The 21,165-nt window shown below is 46.2% G+C and overlaps 2 protein-coding genes across 2 annotated transcripts; both read right to left on the bottom strand.

The window, feature by feature from the left end:
* Positions 1-70: 70 nt before the first annotated feature.
* On the bottom strand, positions 71-11,258 carry Gpatch3 (G-patch domain containing 3). The gene is made up of 7 exons (XM_076860973.2): positions 10,808-11,258; positions 6,842-7,263; positions 4,087-4,261; positions 2,858-2,917; positions 1,887-2,008; positions 1,629-1,756; positions 71-820 (listed from the first exon to the last, which is right to left on the bottom strand). The coding sequence occupies exons 1-7, from the start codon at positions 11,256-11,258 to the stop codon at positions 604-606; spliced, it is 1,575 nt and encodes a 524-aa protein (XP_076717088.2). The 3' UTR covers positions 71-603.
* Positions 11,259-17,824: 6,566 nt separating this feature from the next.
* Nr0b2 (nuclear receptor subfamily 0 group B member 2) lies at positions 17,825-20,278 on the bottom strand. Its single transcript, XM_076863557.1, has 2 exons — positions 19,738-20,278; positions 17,825-18,066 (listed from the first exon to the last, which is right to left on the bottom strand). Exons 1-2 carry the CDS (start codon positions 20,276-20,278, stop codon positions 17,825-17,827), a joined length of 783 nt encoding a protein of 260 aa, XP_076719672.1.
* Positions 20,279-21,165: the final 887 nt, after the last annotated feature.

Genomic DNA, 21,165 nt, shown 5'->3' with positions numbered 1-21,165 from the left:
CGCCCTAAGGCACCGACGCTACCAAGCAGGGCGTGGCCACACAGAAGGGACTTTCGCTGTGGGAGCGTGGGTCTGTCTTGGGGACTTGGCGAGCCGGACGCACCAGTCTCGATCCTCTGACTTTTCCCCAGGCCCGGATTAGAAGAGAAAAAGCGATGTCCGGTCGTAAACCTTTTTATTCTCCCATTACGTCGCAGGCCTGGGCCACCTCCCGCGGACTCTCCGTAGCTGGGTCCCAGCCAGTGGGGGCAGAGGCGGTGGATGGTCCGTCCAAAACCTCTTCCAGGGACCACAAATCCTCTCCTTTCGCCCTAATCTCTGACCTCCATGGCGGCTTCCTTCAGACCCCCAGGGAAGATTGTGCTAACGGTCTCGGGCAGTCCAGCTCAAGGTACTGCGCAAGCCCAAACAGGGACTAGGGGTAGGAGACGAATGAGGAAAGGTCCTTAAGCCCTAATATCCAAGGATTGGGGGCTGTAAAAAGCCCTGAGGTAGAGAACGGACAAGCAGCCAGGGATTGCTGCTTCCAGACTCCTTTCTGCTTCGCGGTAGTAAACAAGGCCCAGGCAGAAGGCTGTCATCCTGCAAGGAAGCCTCCAACCCTCACTTAGGCTCTGAGGGGGTGTCCATGGCACAAGTGGAACCCCTCACAAAGGCCATGTCTGTCCGAAACTTCATGCTGGTGGGTGGCTGACGTCGGAGCAGTGACTCCCTCTGGTCCTGGGGTAGAGGCTCATCATATATGGTGGAGATGAGCCCCAAGCCAGTTCCACGGGGCCTCTTCCGTTGTCCAAATGGCTGAAGCTTCTCTCCATGGTACCTGGAAAGAGCTCTCAATAAGAGGGCTGCTCTCTCTGAAAACTCAGTAAAGGGGTTGGAAAAGGACAAGAAAGAAAATAGCTGCTACATATCTGTGTCTGAAAGACAGCTGCCTTTTTTTTTTTTTTTTTTTTTTGGCGGGAGAGTACTCCTGTGCTGCTAATCCAACCCAGAGCTTTGTGCATACCAGGCAAGCACTCTACCACTGAGCCACACATCCAGGCCCCAAAAAGAGCTTTAAATCTGAAATTTTGCTCTCCAGCCTCCAGATCTATCTATTGACAGATAGTACCAGCAACAAGGGACCACAGATAGAACTTCTATCACATCACTACAGACTCCCTAACAGTTTTCAAGTCCAAACTCAGACTAAAAGTAAAAACTCTCCCAGGAGATCAATGACTACCTTGTCTTAGGGCTTGGTCTAAAATAAAAATGAATAGTGCCAGATCCACTTTTTTTTTTGGTACCAGGGATTGAACTTGGGGTCACTCAACCACTGAGCCATATCCCCAGCCCTATTTTGCATTTTTTATTTAGAGACAGGGTCTCACTGAGTTGCTTAGTGCCTCACCATTGCTAAGGCTGGCTTTGAACTCTCAATCCTTGTGCCTCAGCCTCCTGAGCTGCTGGGATTACAGGTATGAACCACCATGTCCGGCTCAGATCCACTTTTTCCTTCTAATTTTGCTTTGAAGTTCATCCCCTAGGAGTACTCAGCACCCATCCCAAAACTAGCAGGAAGAGGAAACCAGGTCACAGCAGAAAGGCTGGCTTGAGTCCCTGGGAAGTCCCTAAGCCACACTTACCCTAATCCACGCTTACATCTGGGATGCTGGCCATCACCATCCAAGGCCTCGGGTACTCCTGAGCAACTGCTGCCCAGACCCTGGCCCTCAGCCCAGCCCTGCCGCTCCATCACCCTCCGGCCAATGCCCTGTAGAAAGAAGGGACAAGATTCAAGAAATGGGGCTCCTTCCTAGGGCATGAGGATTGGGGATGGGACAAGGAATGAAGACAAAGAAGGAAAGAAAGGGGTCAGTGGAATGGGCATAGTGCTCACTCACCTTGGTGTGGCGCTCAAAGGTGCCCACCTGGTGTTCAATCACAGAGCCATGTTCCTGGCCATCACGGAGTCTCTGTTCTAGCCGCATTTGGACAGAGTCTCGGGCATCCTTGTCTCCACCATCTGAGGAACCAGAACCCAGTTTGCAGAAGGGTCCTTCTCAGTGAAGGGGCAGGGGAGGGACCAGGTTTCTAGGATCCCCTCACAAGATTTACTGATATATTTTCTTGGTATCCAATTATATTACCTTCTTTCACTCATTAGAGGGGAGTGTGCCAAGAGTAGGAACCATGGCTCTCCTCATCATACAGATAAAGAAATTTTGGTGCAGAAAGCTCACAGAGCCAACAGATGACAGATGAAATCAGAACCCAGGTCTCCCCCCAGCCCCAGGTCATTTTTTACTTCAGAGCTATGCTCTGATCAGAGCCTGAGTTCCTGATCACCCCACTTCACCAGGGCCTACTCATCAGACTCAGATCTCCCTGAGGACTGTCCTCATATGTCCTTTCTCCTCACACAGCAAGGAAAAAGGCTCTGTTCACAACCAACACTTAAAGTACTCAAGATGTCAAGTAGTCAGCCCTCTGTATCTACTGGTTCTGCATCTGTGGATACAACCAACCGTGGATTGAAAATACTCTAGAACTTTTTTCCCCAAATGATACAATATAATATGGATATAGCATTTGCATTGTATTAAGTCATCTGGAGATGATTTTTTTTAAAGAGATAATGTAAAGCATATGAAAGGATGTGTGTAGGCTGTAAGCAAATACTGTGCCATTTTATTATATAAGGGACATGAGTATCTGCAGATTTTGGTATCTGTGAGGATCATGGAACCAGTCCCCTGAGGACAGCAAAGAAGCTGGTCTCCTATCTGTCTTAGTCAGCTAAGCACGCCTGGCAAAGTGTCACCTCAAGGCCAGGACAACAGTTCCATCCCTTTTGCCACCCCTTGCCCTGTACCTTTGTCGTAGTACACACTCATGTCCACATCCCAGTCATCAGCTGTCTGTTCATCAAAGTCTGCAGAGAGATAAAAGCATTCATCAGAGTGGGTTAAGAACTGCCAATTCTGTTGACAGCTAAACATGGTCCAGAATCTGGGGCTTTTGTTTGTATTTTCAGGAGGGTAATTCAGAATTGGAATTGAGGTATTTTTCTGTTCCTCACTCCAAAAAGGGATGACCGCTCTCTCATATACAATAAAAGTAAGCCTGTTTCCTAGGTTTTTGTTTGGGTTCACTGTCAGGAAACTCACTGTGGGGAACAAAGAACCCTGAAAGAGCACAGAGAGTTCAACTGCCCTTGCCTGAGTGCCATCCTCCTAAAATTTGGATCTTAAACATCCTCCCAAAACCCATGTTAAAATTAGCTCGATCCCCAGATTGAAAGATGATGAAAACTTTTAAGGGTGGAGGGCCTATAGCCCAGTGGCATATGCCTGTAGTCCCAGCTACACAGGAGGCTGAGGCAGGAAGATCACCTGAGTCCAGGAGGTTTTTTATTTATTTATTTTTTGGCGGGGGGGTTGCCTGGGATTGAACTCAGGGGCACTAGACCACTAAGCCACACCCCCGCCCTATTTTGTATTTTATTTAATAGAGTATACTAATTTTTTTTTTGTGTGTGTGTGTTGTGCTGTGCTGTGGATTGAACCCAGGGCCTTGTACATGTGAGGCAAGCACTCTACCAACTAAGCTATATCCCCAGCTCTTGTATTTTATTTAGAAACAGGGTCTTACTGAGTTGCTTAGCACCTCGCTTTTGCTGAGGCTGGTTTTGAACTCATGATCCTCCTGCCTCAGCTTCCCAAGCCACTGGGATTATAGGCATGCACTACCACACCCAGCAAGCCCAGGAGTTTGAGACCAGCCTAGCAGCATAAGGAAACCCTGTCTCAAAGAGATGGGGCCTAGTGAGAGGTTTTTGGGTTATTTTTGGTTGTGACCTCAAAGAGGCCTATGACACCCTGGTTTCTTCTTTGCATCCCAGCCATGAGATGAATGGGCTTGGGGTACTATGTGCTTCCCTGTCAGTGTGCTGCCTCACCATAGCCCCTTCCCCCCAAAAAAGCCCCAGAGTCAACTGACCTTGGAATAAAACCAGTGAACCAAAATAAACCTTTTCTCTCTAGAAACTGATTATCTCAGGTACTTGTTACAGTGACAGAAAGCTGACTAACACCACCTTACCTCCTTCTTCCTCCTGCCAGAACTGGGCATCAGTGTAGAATACTAGGCCAGAGCCACCCTTCTCCCACTTAAGCTCGATCTCCTCCTCAAAGAGCCGTTCAGTGGTCCTCTCCTGCCTGGTCACATCTTCATGCAGTGCTTCATGTCGCTCCCACTCCTCACCCCGGTCATCATCCTGGAAAAAGGTGGAAAGAGGTGACCTTCCTGTTCAGCTCCTGACCTCACTTCCCTCCCTAAAGCCAGGCATGGTGGTGCTCGCCTATACTTCCAGCGGCTGGAGAGGCTGAGGCTAGGAGATCAGGAGTTCAAAGCCAGCCTCAGCAACTTAGTGAGGCCCTAAGCAATTCAGTGAGACCCTTTCTCTAAATAAAATACAAAAAAAAAAAAAAAAAGGGGGCTGAGGATGTGGCTCAGTGGTTAAATGCCCTGGGTTCAATCCTCAATACCAAAAAAAAAAAAAAAAGTTCCCTCCCTAGAAGGCTCCAATCCTTCAGATGTCTCAGAAGCAGCACATATTTGGCCCTTGAAGCCTTCACCAACACATCTCACCATCCCAACATTGCTCAAAATAGTTTGCTCCTCCCACAAGCAAAACTCACTTTCAGTTCTGTGCTCCTGGCCATGAAGATCCTCTTGGCTGAAATATGTGCCCTCTCCTCCCACACCAGTTAGTTCTCCACTTGGTTAAAGTTCATCCCTTAAGTCCTATAGCCTATTAAAGGCCTACAGGTTTCTCACCAGCCTCTGAACTCTCAGTGCTAATCAACACACAGTTTAGGCCTTTATGCCTTATGTTACAAAGAAAGAAGAGGCAAGAACTAACAAGTTGGGGGCTGGGAACATAGCTCAGTTGGTAGAGTGCTTGCCTAGCATCCATAAGGCCCTGTGTTCAATCCCCAGCACCACCAAAAAAAAAAAAAAAAAAAAAAAAGAACTAACAAGTTGTCCTAACAAAACCCATCTCACTTGATTTTATATATGAGCCAAGTTTGGACAAAGGAGTTGAAAAACTATCTATTTTGCTGACAGAGTTAGTGTAGAAGCTGGTGTTCAGTCCACTGACTCAAGGTCAGAAGCCAGTGGTAACTGCTCAGCCACACAGAGAAGGCACACAGAGGTTAGAGAAGTAGCAAGGAGGACTGGGTTCCCATCCCAGCTCTGCCTCTGCTTCCTTAGATGATCTTAGGCAAACTGAACATCTCTTCATCAGTACGTTTCTATGAAAAGGAGCCTTCCTAAGGTTAAAATAGCTTTTAAATTAATTTTGAGATTTGTAATTCATATTAAGGTTTTTTGTTGTTGTTGTTATTAAAAAAAAAAAAAAAAAAGAGAGCACATACCTGTAGTCCCATTGGCTCAGGCGGCTGAGGCAGGAAAATTGCATGTTCAAAGTCAGCCTCAGCAACTAGTGAGACCCTGTTTCAAAAAAATATGGGGCTAAAAAAAAAATATATATATATATGGGGCTGGGATTGTAGCTCAGTGGTAGAGCACTTGCCTAGCATGTGTGAGGCACTGGGTTCGATTCTGAGCACCACATATGAATGAATGAATTAATTGATAAAGGGCCTCATTGACAACTAAAATATATATATATAAAAATAAAAATAAATAAAAATAAAAAATAGGGCTGGGGTTGTGACTCAGTGATACAGTGCTTGCCTAGCATGTGAGAGGCACTGGGTTTGAGTCTCAGCACCACATATAAATAAATAAAGGTCCGTCAATAACTAATAAAAATATTTTTTAAATAAATAAATAAATAAAAATTTAAAATGGGCTCGAGATGTGGCTCAGTGATTGAGTATCCCTGAGTTTAATCCCTGGTACCAAAAACAAAAGGAACTTTCCTTCCTTCCAAGGGAATGAAAAGAAGTACCATTTAAAAAATCCTTTTATATAAACTGAGTGCAATGGTGCATGCCTATAATCCTAGCAGCCCAGGAGGCTGAGGGAGGAGGATCACCAGTTTAAAGCTAGCCTCAGCAACTTAGCAAGGCCCTAAGCAACTCAGCAAGACCTTGTCACTAAATAGAATACAAAAAAGGGCTGGGGATATGGCTCAATGGTTAAGTGCACTGGGTTCAATACCTGGTACCAAAAACAACAAAAATCTTATATAAACCATGGACCCTCTCCCTCAAATTAAATATACATATGTATGTATGAATACATATATACACATATATATATACACATACATACACATATACATATATGTGTGTATGTGTATATATACACATGTATATATACCTATATATTGGCATGTACATTTATGTATAGTGTGAGTGTATATAGACACACATACATATATACATGCAAATCCAGTTTTATAGTCAATGTCAGGGAGTTCTCATACTCCTTGGAAGCCCCGTGAGGACCCCAGGTCAAGAATCCTTGTAGGGGCTGGGGATGTGGCTCAAGCGGTAGTGCGCTCGCCTGGCATGCGTGCGGCCCGGGTTCGATCCTCAGCACCACATACAAACAAAGATGTTGTGTACGCCGAGAACTAAAAAATAAATATTTAAAAAAAAAAAGAATCCTTGTACTATATGGAGCTCAGCAGCAGAGCGCTTGCTTAGCACGTGTAAGGCACTGGGTTCGATCCTCAGCACCACATAAAAATAAAATAAATAAATATCCAACTACAACTAAAAAAAAATTTTTTTTTAAATCCTTGTAATATATAATTGAAACATAGTATTATTAAGCCTCTTTAAGCTGCCAACAAGGACAGGGTGTATAGTGTACTCACATCACCTGAGTGAGACTCTTCTTCCTCCTTTTCCGTTTCATCCTCTAGCTCTTCATAAGGACCGGCTGGTGTATCTGCCAGGCAGGTTCCCTGGGGTATTTCCTCACCCTCGGCTGTGTACACATGCTCTTCTTGTTCCACAGTCTCTGAGTCCTCATACTCAAAGGGCACATTGCCGTAGCGGCGAGAGGACCCCGTCTTAGGGAACTGGAGCTGAAGCTGGGTGATGATTCGGGGTGGTAGGCGGCAGGCCCGAATCAACTCCAAAAAGACCCGTAGGGGAGTCCCCACATTCCCATTAGGCATCAGCACTGGTGGGTTCAGTTCTGGCAGCTGCCTCAGGTCAGCCAGGGTGAAGACTTCATTCTTGGCCTTCCGATTCTGTAGTTCCTTCCGGGTCTTAAATGGAAAAGAGCCCAAACCTTGAGAAGAAAGAAGAATGGACTTTGAAAACCAGAAGCCTCCAGCAATACTTGAGCCAGAAATCAGTCAAGGCTTAAATCCATTACCCTACTGAAGTTTCCTTTCAAACTTCTCTGAGTCCCTTCCTACAGCAGTTTCATGCCACTTTTTTTTTTTTTTTTTAAAGAGAGAGTGAGAGAGGGAGAGAGAATTTTAATATTTATTTTTCAGTTATCGGCGGACACAACATCTTTGTTTGTACGTGGTGCTGAGGATCGAACCCGGGCCGCACGCATGCCAGGCGGGCGCGCTATCGCTTGAGCCACATCCCCAGCCCCCATGCCACTTCTCATCACCTTGGCTGAGCACATAAGTTTCTTACAGATTTGGCTCCTGCTGACTTTTTTTCCTCCTTCTCTGTTTTTTGTTTTTGGCACTGGGGATTGAACCCAGGGGAGCTTTATCACTGAGCTACATCTACAGTCCTTTTTAATTTTTTAGACAGGGTATGAGTTGCTTAGGGCCTTGCTAAATTGCTGAGGTTGCCCTTGAATTTGTAAACCTCCTATTTCAGTCTCCCAAATCACTAGGATTGTAGGTGTGTACCTACACCAGACTCTCTCTCTCTCTCTCTCTCTCTCTCTCTCTCTCTCTCTGCTAGAGATTGTAGGGCCTTGTACATTCTAAGCATGTAGTATGCCACTGAGCCACACCCCCAGCCTCACACTGACCTTCAGCGTCAACTATCACCAACTCTCTTCTCCTGCACTCTCTCATAGCCAGTGTTCTTGCCACACCAAATAATTTAACATACCCTGAAAGTTCCACAGAATTTTTCATCTCTGTGTCTCTAAATGTCATTTACTATGAACACAATACTTTCCTATAATTCTTACTAATCTTTAATATCCAGATTAAAAGCTACATTTCCTAAGGTCTCTAGGAATTCAGTTCCTTCTTCCTGTCACTCACAGTACTTGATAAGAAGCACAGGCTCTAGCAGGGTGTGTTAGTGGTGTGCACCTACAGCCCCAGCTACTTGGGGCTGAGGCAGGAGAATCACCTGAGCCCAGAAGTTCAAGATCAGTCTAGGATATAGAGTAAGCCCTTGTTTTAAAAAAAAAAAAAAAGCTGGGCACTGTGGCACACGCCTGTAATCCCAGCAACTCAGGAGGCTAAGGCAGGAGGATCACAAGTTCAAAGCTAGCCTCAGCAATGTCGAGGCACTAAGAATTCAGTGGGACCCTGTCTCTAAATAAAATACAAAATAGGGCTGGGGATGTGGCTCAATGGTTGAGTGCCCCTGCGTTCAATCCCTAGTACCAAAAAAAACAAAAAACAAAAAAAACATAGGCTCTACAGCAGACCCAGGTTTGCATTCTGGCTCTGACACTTATTAGCTCTGTAACCTTGGGCAAGTCACAAACCTCTGCATCCCTCAGTTTTCTCATCTAAAAAATGGGAATAACAATAGTTTCTATCTCATAGAATTGTTGCACGGGATCAATAAGACAATAAAAGGCTAGTCAGGCATGGTGAGGCACACCTGTAATCCCAGTCATTCAGGAGGCTGAGACAGGAGGATTACAAGTTGTAGGTCAGCCTAGTAACTTAGGGAAACCTTATTTGAAAAAGAAAAAAAAAATAGGGAATTAGCTCACTAGTAGAGTGCCCCTGAATTCAATTCCTAGTACTGTGAAAGAAATAAGGAAAATAAAAGAAAGAAAATGATGGGCTGGAAGTGTGACTCAGTGATGGGGTTTGATCATCAGCACACATTAAAAAAATAAATGTAGCCATCTGGGCCAATGAAGTGGCTGAGGCAGGAGGATTATCTCAGTATGGGCAACAAAGTGAGATAGACACTCTCTTTCTCTTTTTGGTACTAGAATTTGAACCCAGAGGCACTTTACCACTGGGTCACATCCCTGTCCATTTTGTTTTTCTTTTAAGGCAGGGTCTTACTAAGTTGCTTAGGGCCCTGCTAAATTGTTGAGGTTGGCCTCAAAACTTGAGATCCTCCTGCTTCAGCTTCCCTAGTCACTGGGATCACAGATGTGTGCCACCACATTCCACTAATGACTCAGTCTCTTAAAAATAAATAAATAAAGCCAGGCCCAGTGGTGCATGCCAGTAATCCCAGTCACTGAGGCTGAGACAGGAGAATCACAAGTTTGTGGCCAGCCTGGGCAATTTACTAAGACCTTGTCTCAAAATTAAAATAAAATAAAACGGGGTGGGAATGTAGCTCAGTAGCACAGCAGACCTACATTCAATCTCTAGTGCAATATACTCAAAGTAAGAAAATGAAAGGCCTAGTACAGTACATAGAGCTAACCCAGTAACTATTAATAATTAGAATAACAACTCTAACAATTACCTCTTTCTAAATCTGTCTTTCTCTGTGGATTCTGAGCACAGACTGTGTCCAACTGTTCTCTGCATACCAGTTAGCATCACATTAGGTCTAGAAATACAGCCGTCTGTTGAATGAATAAATGGGAGGACTATGCACTGTATTTCCCATTTCCCCAAATGATTACCAAAGCAAGTAGGAACTATCCAAAGCAAAGAGATTGGAAGGGTGTCAAAGAGAGTGCAAAAGGGTTATATGAAAATTGTCAGATCAAAATGGAATCACTTATGCCAAACATTAACAAAATGGAGACAGGAGGTCTTCACCCACATTTGCCTGATAAAAGGCACTATTGCAAAAGACTACCAAATCACAACCTTGCACAAAAGCCACTATGAACCTTAAACAAAAATACTTCTATAAGGACATATACCCCAAACTGCCTGTTCAATCTTGAACTGACTCCACCCTTATTATTGATCCTTGTAAGCAAGGATCATTGTTTCAAAATAATTTAGGTAACCTTCCAATTTCGCCTTTGAAGACCCTTGTCTACCTTTGCCTCCCTGATACACTTAAGGTCCTCCAAGGTTCATCATGGCACATGGATCCCGGACTGCAATTCCTCTTTGCTCCCAAATAAACTTTTTTTTGAAGAACCAGTCTCTCTACTGCTTATATTAGGTTGACAAAAACTTGATTTCCTTTTTTGTCAGTGCAAAATCAACTTCTCTGAGAAAAGATCTGAGAGAGGATCAAATAAACTGAAAAATGGATGATCTAGCATCTGAATAGGCTCCTCTCCTTTGTTGTTAATTCCTAAGTTAAACTAAGGTTCAAGTTGGGCCTGAAGCTCTGTCCAGAAATGACCTAATCTCTGTTAGTAAACAGAGAGGTGTAACTTTGCCACCCCTCGGGAAAGGTGCCTTTATTTCTGAGCCTGTAGGCCCAGTCCATTATCTTTTTTTTTTTTTTTTTTGGTGGGGGGCGGGCGGTGGGGGCATTCAGGGGATTGAACTCAGGGGCATTAGACCCAAGCCCTATTCTGCATTTCATTTAGAGACAGGGTCTCACTGAGTTGCTTGGCGCCTAGCTTTTGCTGAGGCTGGCTTTGAACTGGGGATCCTCCCGTCTCAACCTCCCGAGCCGCTGGGATTACAGGCATGCGCCACCACGCCCGGCTAGTCCATTATCTTTTATACTTGTACCTGATGCCTCAGTGGGTAGCCTAAGTCGGTGGATGACACAGCGACCCGGGAGCCACGTTCCTAGAGAATCCAGCCACCGGCGTCCTGAGTACATGCGAAGAAACCTCTGGGCTTTAGCCAACCCCCGAACAGAGATGACGCAGCAGCAGGTGCGGGTCTGAGCAGGAGAAGTGTTCCGAGTGGAGAGACTTCGGCCATCGGTGGCGGCAGTCTGGGAGAGAACCTGACCCTCAGCATCAGGATTGGCAGAAGTGGGGACAGAGTCAAGAGTGGCCTGGAGATGGGCCCGCTCCGGCCGATGCCGGTAATGGAAACAGAGGAAGCCACCGCCCGGCTGTTCCCGGAACTGGCTAAAATAGCTCCGTAGCTGGGCCGAGCGCAACCCAGAGGGGATACCGCTCACTACCAGGTAAACTGTCGCCTCTTCCTCCGCCTCGCCGGGCAACGCCATCTTGGATTGTCACATGATCGGCTAGAACCAATTCTCACGAGAACATCGTGAGACTTGCTGGACGCCCGTGTCGCGAGGTTTTGAAACCGGTAATCAGATTGGTGAATGTGAGACCTGTTGCTGGGAAGGCCCGAAAGAAATGGTCCACGTCCCTTTCCCACAAGGAACCTGTGATTTTGAAAAAACTCACCTGAAAAATGGAGCTGTGGAGCTCTTTAAAAAGGGTCCAGTGTTGATCAAGTAGAAGACGTGCAGGAGAGAGCATTTTAAAGACATTTAGCTGTTGTGTGTCACCCAAACCTTTACCAGTCTTCCTCAGTTCAGAATCTGCTTAGCCGTCCATCATTTATTCTTCCAAAATATTAATGAACTCCCACAAATCAGTAAGAGGAAGCTAACTCAGAAAAATGGACTGAAGATAATTCACAAAAGAGGGAACACACGTTTGATTATAATGAAAGGCGATCTCAATAAAAATGCAACTATGTTGAGATTCATTTCACTTTCTTTTTTTTAACATTTCAAAAAAAAAAAGTCTTTTAATTAGAAAAAAAACAAAAACGAAGAAACAATCTTCATGAGAAACACATAATTGGCAAGATGGAACCCACAACATGTTAAGGTAATAGCATAGAGGAAAAATCACAGACATGTTGCTTAATGATGGGATGTGTCCTGAGAAATGCATTGATAGATGATTTTGTCGCGTGATCATGGAGGGCACTTGCACAAACCTGGATGATCTGGGTCTGTTAGCCAGCCTGGCTCTCTCATTTCACTTTCACCACATTGGCAAAATTTAAGACTCAAAAATATAAGCGACCATGTGCAACTGGAGCTATTATACACTGTTGGTGGAAGTGTAAATTGATAGAACCACTTTGGAAAACAATTCGGCATTATCTAGTAAAGTGAAGCTATATGAGTTGCACCTCCAGCCCCTGTCTTTTGACCCAGCAATTCTACTTTCAGGCATATACTATGAAGAAATTATTGTACATGTTTATCAGGAGATGTAATGACAATGTGCACACAGTCCTATGATCCTGGAAAACAGTGGAAATTAAGGACTCCTACTCATCCCCTCCCCTATTCTTCTGTGTTCTGGAACAGTTTTCTGTGAAGAATCAAATCACACTTCTCCATAGGACTTAGATTAGATTCGTGGATGTTCCCATGTTGACCTATAACAAAGCCAGTCACAGATTCCAAATTCCACTCTTTGCCTCATAAAAGTTTAGATGTACTTACTGTCCCCATTGATCAATCAGAACAAAATACTTGTTAACCAACTTTGGTTTAACTTCTCTCATTTCCCCAGGTCCCTGAACTCTGGCCCAATCTCAGCTTGAGCCAGCAGGAAACTCCTCCTCAACAGCCCCTCCTGAAAATAGGTTGGTTTAAGGGTAAAACATTCTCTAATCTACTGACCATTGATGCTTCTTCTGATCATCCCACTTCCTCACACCCCATTCTTTCAAATCTTCCTATGAAAGAAAACCCCTGTTTACCTAACCCTTGCCAATCTCATGTCAAGGTCAGAGTCCCTACTGCAAAAATCCCCCTCCCCCTAATTGCAATAAGGCCTTTCTTCCTTTGTAGTAATCCAAGTCTCTTCTTATTGAATCTAGATTTGCTTTTTTGTTTGTTTGTTTGTTTGTTTTGTTTTCTTTTGAGGGGGAGGTTTGGAGGTGCTGGAGATTGAACCCAGGGCTTTAGACATACTAAGCAAGCACTCTACCACTGAGCTATGTCTCCAGCCCCTTTTTATTACTATTTTATTTTTATTTTGATACAGGATCTTGATAAGTTGCTCAGGGCCTTGCTATATTGCTGAGACTGGCCTTGAACCTTCAATCCTCCTGCCTCAGCCTCCCATGTCTCTGGGATTATAGGTGTGTGCCTCTGCACACAACATTAGAATGTTTTTATTTTTTTATTCATTACATATGTGTGTATCTATATGATCACCACAAAGTAACTACTACCTTTAAAAATCTGGAAATTGGCCAGGTGTGGTGGTGCAAACCTGTAATCCCACCTACTTAGGAGCCTGAGACAAGAGGATGGCAAATTCAAGGACAGCTTTGGTAACTTGGTGAGACCCTGCATCAAAATTAAAAAAAAAAAAAAAAATTTAAAGGGCTGGGGAGTAGTTCAGTGATAGAGTGCCGCCCCTGGGTCTGCAAAAACTACATATATATAAAGTTTAATAGCAAATGATGAAAGCCAAAATAATAATGGCATGCTATGGAAAAGCTGTGAGATGACCAAGAAGTTGTGCACTTATAATTACTCATAATTGCGATTTGTGGAACTAAATTTCTAGGACCTAGCAGGATGCTCAGTACATAGTAGACCTAGTAAATCATGAAATGAATGTTGAGGGGGAGGTTTGGCGGTAATGAATGATGGAATGAATATTGCTGGCACTAACATGGGGCTATGCCCCTGAGTATGGTCATGAACTTCCTCTAGGTAAAGTGGGGCCACTTTCTTGGGAGAATACACGACCATCATTTCACCTCATAGTTGGGTGAGAAAGAGAAGGAGTTTAGTTGCTGTTTATTTGTCTTATTTTATTTTTTTTTTGTGATGCTGGGGATTGAACCCAGGGCCTTGTGCATGCAAGGTAAGCACTCCACCAACTGAGCTATGTCTCCAGCCCAGTTGCTGTTTATTCTTTAATTGATCATTCCTGACTCTGGGGGTTTTATTTTTTGTTGTCGCTAATTTTGTTTTGCTAATTATTGTTATTTTGTGGTGCTGGGGATCAAACTCAGGGCCTCCAACATGATAGACAACTGCTATACTACTGAGATACAACCCCAACCCCTAGCCCCCTAGCCCAATGCTTTTTTTTTTTTTTAATTTTTTTTTTTGTACTGGGTATTAAACCCAGGGGCACTTAACTACTGATCCACATCCCTAGCCCCTTTTTGTATTTTATTAGAGACAGGGCCTTGCTGAATTTCTTAGGGCCTCCCGCAAAGTTGCTAAGGCTGGCTTGGAATTTGGGATCCTCCTACCTCAGCCTCTTGAGCTGCTAGGATCACAGGTGTGTGCCACCATGCCCAGCCTAGTCCAACTCTTTAAAGATGCCACAGCTTGGGCTTTCCTCTGGCCATGCCTGTCAGAAATAGGAGGTCCCCTTTGTTAACATGGATTCCCTTGAGATCTTATCTGGTTTCCACCAGTTTCACTGGAATTTCTGTTCTCTGCTGTGTTACTTTGATGCAGTCTGTGTGTGCATCAGTGTGCTGATCGCCTGCTGTCCTGGGCCTCACATTCCATTCCCTTTGTTCTCTAACACCTCTCTGCCTTTGCATAAGTCATTCCCTGGGTTCGGAATGCCCATCCTTGCAAACCTGTATTCATTCTCCAAACAGTCACCAATTGAATGAAGCATTTTTCCTACCTCCATTCAGATTGAATTATTCCAGCTGCCTGTGGTGTATTCCTCTCACACAGTTCAGATCTCTTCATGTTATATTTAGTTCTGTATATTAGTGTCTTCCTCTGCCAGGGGTAGGATGTTGCATGAGGGCAGGAACTGTATCTTATTTATTGTGTGCTCTGGCTCCTGGAATCTAATACAAGTTCTGGTACAAGTGGAGGTCAAGAGACATGAATGATGGGATGAACAAATGGATGGATGGATAATAGGTGTTGACTCTTTGCAGGCACCATAGATAGTTTCTAGGATATGCAGATGCCCAAGGGCAAGGTGAGTCAGTGAGGGCACATCACATGTGAGCTGCCTGACTGCTTAATAAGCAATCAATGATTTGGCTAATGAGGATAGAGATAACGAGGCAATAAAATGGTATCTTGGGCTGACCCAGAGCCACAGTCACCCTTCTGCTTTCCAGTGAATCAGCCCTGGCTGGGCCTGAGGACAGGGATCATGGCTGAGAGGTAAACGGTCAGTAAGCAGTGGCTCAGCTGGCTCCAGACAGCCTGATCCTGGCCGTGACTCATGCCAGCCAATGCTGTTGGCAAGAACCTGGCCTCTGGAATCACATGAGTCTCAGCTCAAATCTCAGGCCAGACAGTGAACAGCCCAGACCATGAGTAAGTTCCATACCCTGTCTGGGCCTGTTTCCTTCTCTTCCCTCCCTGAAACTAAGACACAGGTCTTACCCCAGGATAGTTGATAATGGAGATAGAGCCCCCCACCTTTGAAAAGCCTGTGATCTCATGGAGAAAGCAATATTATCCTTATATTGTTCCGTAATTGTCTCTATTGTTTTGTTATATTCTTTATGTTCCTAGCACAAGACTTAGAGCTAGGGCACAGGGAACGACTCAAGGAATAAAGATGAGAAATGGGAGTGTAGCTCCCCATCCCCATGGAGGGATAGGAGGAAATTTGAAAAGGAATGTGTTTTGTTGTGTGAATGTGTTTAGGTCTGCAGCATGTTGCTGACCAAGTATATCTGGGCCATGCTTTTCTGTGCTGTATGGTGTGGATAGAGGTGTGTGTGTGTGTGTGTGTGTGTGTGTGTGTGTGTGTGTGAGAGAGAGAGAGAGACAGAGACAGAGAGAGAGAGAGACAGAGACAGAGGGAGTTGAATATCTGTGAAGATGTGTCTGAGTTATACACTTGAATTGCATGTATCTTTGTTATGATACAACATTTGGGGTCTGAGCCATGTGTTTCTGTCTCTTTCTGGTGTCTGACTTATGTGCAGGCTGCTGAGCAAGAGATGGGGTGTCCTTGCTACTGACGCTAGGTACCCATAATGAGGACATGGGCAGTTCATTATGGTCCTAACCTGGGGTCTTAGAAAAAGGCTTGAATGAGCCAGGCATTGTGGTACATACCCACAATCCCAGTGACTTGAGAGACTGAGACAGGAGGATCACAAGTTCAAGACCAGCCTCAGCAACTTAGCAAGACCCTGTCTCAAAATAAAAAATAAACAGGGCTGGGGGGTGTAGAGTGAGTGCCCCTGAGCTCAATTCCCAGTACCAAAAAAAAAAAAAAAAAAAAAAAAGAAGAAGAAAAAGAAGAAGAAGAAAGAGGCCTGAATGATGACTCCTAGACTGTTGTCCCTGAGAGAATGACCTCTCTCAGTGAGCAATAATTAACTTGTACCCGTGAGAAGAATCCAAACTGTGGTGGTGATGGAGGTGGGGCCTGGTCAGGACAGACCTTATTGCTGGAGAAAGGAGGAGGCCTGAAAGTCCTATAGGCATTTGTGTTGTTATCATTACCTCCTGTCCACCCTTCAGGTCATTCACCCTGACCAGGGTGACCAGGTCAAAATATTTAACAAACATTGAGAAACAGATATTGACCAATTAGGACAGCCCCAAGCTGTGCTCTGAATGAAGCGGTGCTAGAGGCCATGGCTCAGCCTCTGCAGTGGCTAGACGATGGGAATGTCCAAGGAACATTGGACAGGACAGGACAGGACAGAGGGGCAGTAGAAGGGGACTGGTGGGTGGGTCAGGGCAGTGGCTGTGAACCAACTGTCATGAAAGTATTTCAGACTTTAACAACAATGCCTGATCATACCACTGTGGCCAGCTAAACCTTGGCCTGCCCCAGCCTCCAAGCAGCTTCCAGGCCAGCCTAGGTGCCTCTTGACCTTGCATTGGGAGGATAACGGACCACTCTCTTCTGTTGGCTACAGAAATGGGAGAAGTGAATGATCCCAAACTCACAAACTGCAGAAATCACAGTGACCTTGTCTGTTTCAATTTGAAATGGGCTGCTTCCTTCATTACTTCGTTTCTTCTTTTTCTGCCCCACCTCTCTTTCTGTCTTTGCTGCTGGGATTGAACCCAGGGCCTTCCATATGCCAAACACATGTTTTACCACTGAGCTACACCCCAGGCCACAGGGACGGCTTCACAACTGTCTGTGATCCGACTTTCCCTTGGATGAGAGATGAGAGGGAGCCTGGCAGGGAACAGGAGCCCCGGTGGTTTAGTGGAGTACCTGGGGATAGGAAAGAAACCTTCTCCTCCCAAAAGTAAAAGCAAGGAGGTAAAGGTATTATGAACTGATACTATCTCCTGGATTCAGATCCAGATGCGAAACAAATCTCATCCCCAGAAATGGAGTCACCATCCCAATGAAAAATTAATACCCCAGATGTCTGAGGCTTGACTCCTGGGCACCTGTGTTTCCTTCCCTTGGGGTCTCTCTGGTAGGGGAAGGAAGGGGATCCAGAGGGAGCTGGTTCCTCTCAAATGTACAAACTACAGTATCAGGCTCCAAGGGCATCACACCTTTTATTACAAAAAACAATAACTTAATTTATCTCTGTACAAAGTCAGGAAGAATTCTGCCCCAGTGAGCAATCTAACTTCCAAACAGTCAAACTTCCAAACCATCCCCAGAGGGGACAGCATTCTTGGCCCAGAGACTCTGGGGACCACCGAGGGCCTACCAGATGGCTGGAGTACTGTGTCCAAACTGTGGAAGTATGGCTGAGTGAGGCTGAGTGAGCCTCCTGGGGGGCTGAGTGCTATCTAGCAAGCTTTCCTCTCCAGGAGCGTTGACTCCCTGTTGGGGACAGCCAGGCCAAATCAGCACTGCAAGCTTCTGCAGGTCACCTCAGCAAAAGCATGTCCTCGAGGAGTCCAGTGATGTCTACATCTCCAATGATAGGGCGAAAGAAGAGGTCCCCAAGAAGGCTGGATGGAATGCTCTTAAGAGTGGAGGCCGTGAGGAGGACCCGTGCCAAGCGGCCTCGGCCTGCTGGGTACCAGGGCTCCAGGACTTCACACAGGGCCCAGTGAGCCTCCTGCTGCAGATGCCCAATGTGGGAGGAGGCATGAAGGCCTGGCACATCTGCAGGAGGACAGAGTGAGAGGATTGGTGAGCACCCCACTCCCAGCCACCAAAGGATGATGCTGGCCCAGAATCTGAGGCCACCAGCAAACACCCTTCTGCACCTCTCTCTCCCGCTTTTCTCTCCCCAACCTCAGTACTGGGGATTGAACCCAGGGGCACTTAACCACTGAGCCACTTCCCCAGCTCTTTCTATCTTTTTTTTTTTTTTTTTTTTTGAAACAAGGTCTTGCTAAGTTGCCTAGTTGGCCTCAAACTTGTGATCCTCCTGACTCAGCTTCCCAAGAAATTGCTCAAGTAGTTTTTCTTTTCTTTGGTGGCAAGGAAGGTGCTAGGGATTGAACCCAGGGCTCTGTGCATATCAGGCAAGTGCTCTGTCACTGAATGACCCTCCTGTCCCTCGCTTCCTTTGCTCAGTCTTCCAGGCCCCACTCTACCACCTCCATAATTTAGTTTTTCATTTTACTCACCCATCCATTTATGGAGAGGCAGTATTAAGAACTAGACTGCCTCTGGCATCACTAAGTAGCTGAGTAATCTTAGTCAACTGTGTCTTAGTTTCTTTCTTTCCCATTTTTTTTTTTTTTTTTAATACTGGGGATTGAACCCAGGCCCTCAGGCATGCTAAGCAAACACTCTAACCACTGAGCAACATCCCCAGCTATTTTTATTTTTTATTTTGAGAGAGAATCTCACTAAGTTGCCCAGGCTGGCCTTGAGCTTGCAATCCTGCTGCCTCAGTCTCCCAAATAGCTGGGATTTCAGGTGTGCATTAACATGCCCAGCCTGCAGTTCTTCATCTGTAAAGCGGGAATAATAGTACTCGTCTCAGCCAGGAGCAATGGTACACATCTATAATTCCAGCTCCTCTGGAGACTGAGGCAGAAAGATCCCAAGTTTGAAGCCAGCCTCAGCAACTTAGCATCTTAGCAAGGCCCTTAAGCAACTTAGCAAGACCCTATCTCAAAATAAAAAATCCAAAGGCCTTGGGGTGTATCTCAGTGGTTAAGCATCCCTGGGCTCAATCCCCAGCACTTAAAAAAATAATAATTCCACTCTGCTGGGCTTTTTTTGAGGTTTAAATGAGCCAGTATATGTAAACTCTGAGATGAGGACCTAATATATGGTAAATGTAATATAAGGGTTCACTACTATTATTACAATAATAATATGCATTATGGATGCCACAAAGGCCTTTTGGTGGGGAACTTCCACCTCATGCTCTCTCACTACCAAGAATACTCTCTGTTACTCTCCTGTCCCCCGCTCCCCTTCATTCCTATCCTCTGTGTGATCTTTCTGAACCCATAGAGGAGTTTCACTTTCAGAACTTCATCATGTAGTCTGCCCTTGAAGGTATGACAGAGACACAGCTGTGCTGTGCTCCTCACCCCACATTCCCTAAGGGTCACAGCAGATTTCTCAGGAACAGTGGCAAGGGCCAGTCTCTGGGGTGTACAGACCTGAGTTCCCATCCCTTTTTGCCCCTACCTGGCTGTGGGACCTTCAGCTAGTCACTTAGCTTCTCTGTGCCTCCAATGTGAGGCGATAATTCCATGATACGGAGGACCCAATGTGATAGTGGATGTCAGGCCCTTAGAAGGTCCTTCCTTGGCTGGGCCCTGGCCCCTTCCTACCACGGTCCCCTTCCATGAGTGTCTGAGAGCTTACCTGGATTGAAGAGGATGGTTCCTTTCAGGTAGGCATACTCTTTGGGGCCCAGCTTGAGACTCCAGAAGGACTCTAGGCAGCACTGAAGCCACTGCACAGCAGCCAGCGAGGGCTGGGGCCTGTCGGGTGGCTGTCCCCAGCCAGCACTGCTGCTGGGCTCCTCCAGCAGGATCTTCTTGAGTATGCTGGGCACTGGGGCTTCAGCCACCTCAAAGGTCACTGTGTCTTGGGCCAACCCAAGCAGGAAGAGAGAGCCCCAGCAACCCTGTAGCAGCCGCCGCTGATCCTGCGGAGGGAGCTGGCAGAAGGAGGGTAGGTTCCTGAGGAAGGCCACTGTTTTGGCCAGGACATCCAAGGCCTCCCGGCAGGTGCGGTGGGGGGCACACAGGCGGACAGGCCGGTGCTGCAGGCACAGGCAGCGGGTTGGGGATGGGGGCACTGAGGGCCTGGGCCTGAGGCTGGGGCTCAGAAGTGTGTACAGAATGGTCGGGTGGCCTGCAGCGCCCTGGCACGGGCAGGCCCCTGGTTGGCTGGCGCTCATGGTTAGGGACCTGCTCCTATGTCTTCCCAGCTCTCTGGCCCTCTGTGCTGAGCTGTTGGTGTTATTTATATCGCCAAAGGGCGGGAGGGAGGATGGCCCGACAACCTTGACTCCAGAAGTCATGTTCATTGAAAAAAACAAGGCGCGCGCGCGCACACACACTGACCCTGGCTGGACTGGTGGGGAAGTGGCGGGGGAGGGGGAATCGGGAGCTCCACGTGGCATTGCTATCGCTTCAGTCAATGAAAGTGGCTGGTGCAGGGCACAGGGCTGCGGCCTGCTGGCCTGGCTGCCCCTTATCGGATGACTCAAGTGTATAAACAGGGTCATTAACCCAGGCTGTACCAGGGCACCAAGGCCTCAGGTGCACAATCAGCAGGTGGCTGTGACTGGTGTTTCTATTTGTGCCCACTCTTCTGTGTATACAAGACCACGGTTATTTCTTTCTTTATATATATATAAATTGTAGTTGGACACAATACCTTTATTTTATTTATTTTTATGTGGCGCTGAGGATTGAACCCAGCACCTCAAACGTGCTAGTCAAGCATTCTAGCGCTGAGCCGCAAGCCCAGCCCCAAGACCAGGGTTCTTGCAGAGCCAGGAAGCCAGCCACAGAGCTGGACAAGCCTTGAATGCAAGGGCCACCCTGGAAGTGCCTTATCATTAACTTGTTTGCGTAACCTTGGGGGCCCTGCTCCTGTTGTGGCAAGGAACAGGTTGCAGGGAAAGCAGCCAGGACTCTGGGGGACTGGGAGGACTTTGTCCACTGTGCAGTTTAAGAGGTCCCCTTCCTCTGACTCCAGTTCTGGGCTCCTGTGGGAATAAAGTCCTTCAGAATTCTCTGTCCCAAGCCTGGATTCCTCCAACTCTTGAGAGGTTATGTC

This window comes from Callospermophilus lateralis, chromosome 7, assembly GCF_048772815.1.
Source record: "Callospermophilus lateralis isolate mCalLat2 chromosome 7, mCalLat2.hap1, whole genome shotgun sequence".
Taxonomy (NCBI): Eukaryota; Metazoa; Chordata; class Mammalia; order Rodentia; family Sciuridae; genus Callospermophilus; species Callospermophilus lateralis.
The sequence above is the reverse complement of the archived record's forward strand: the minus strand, read 5'-3'. Positions and strand labels throughout refer to the sequence as shown.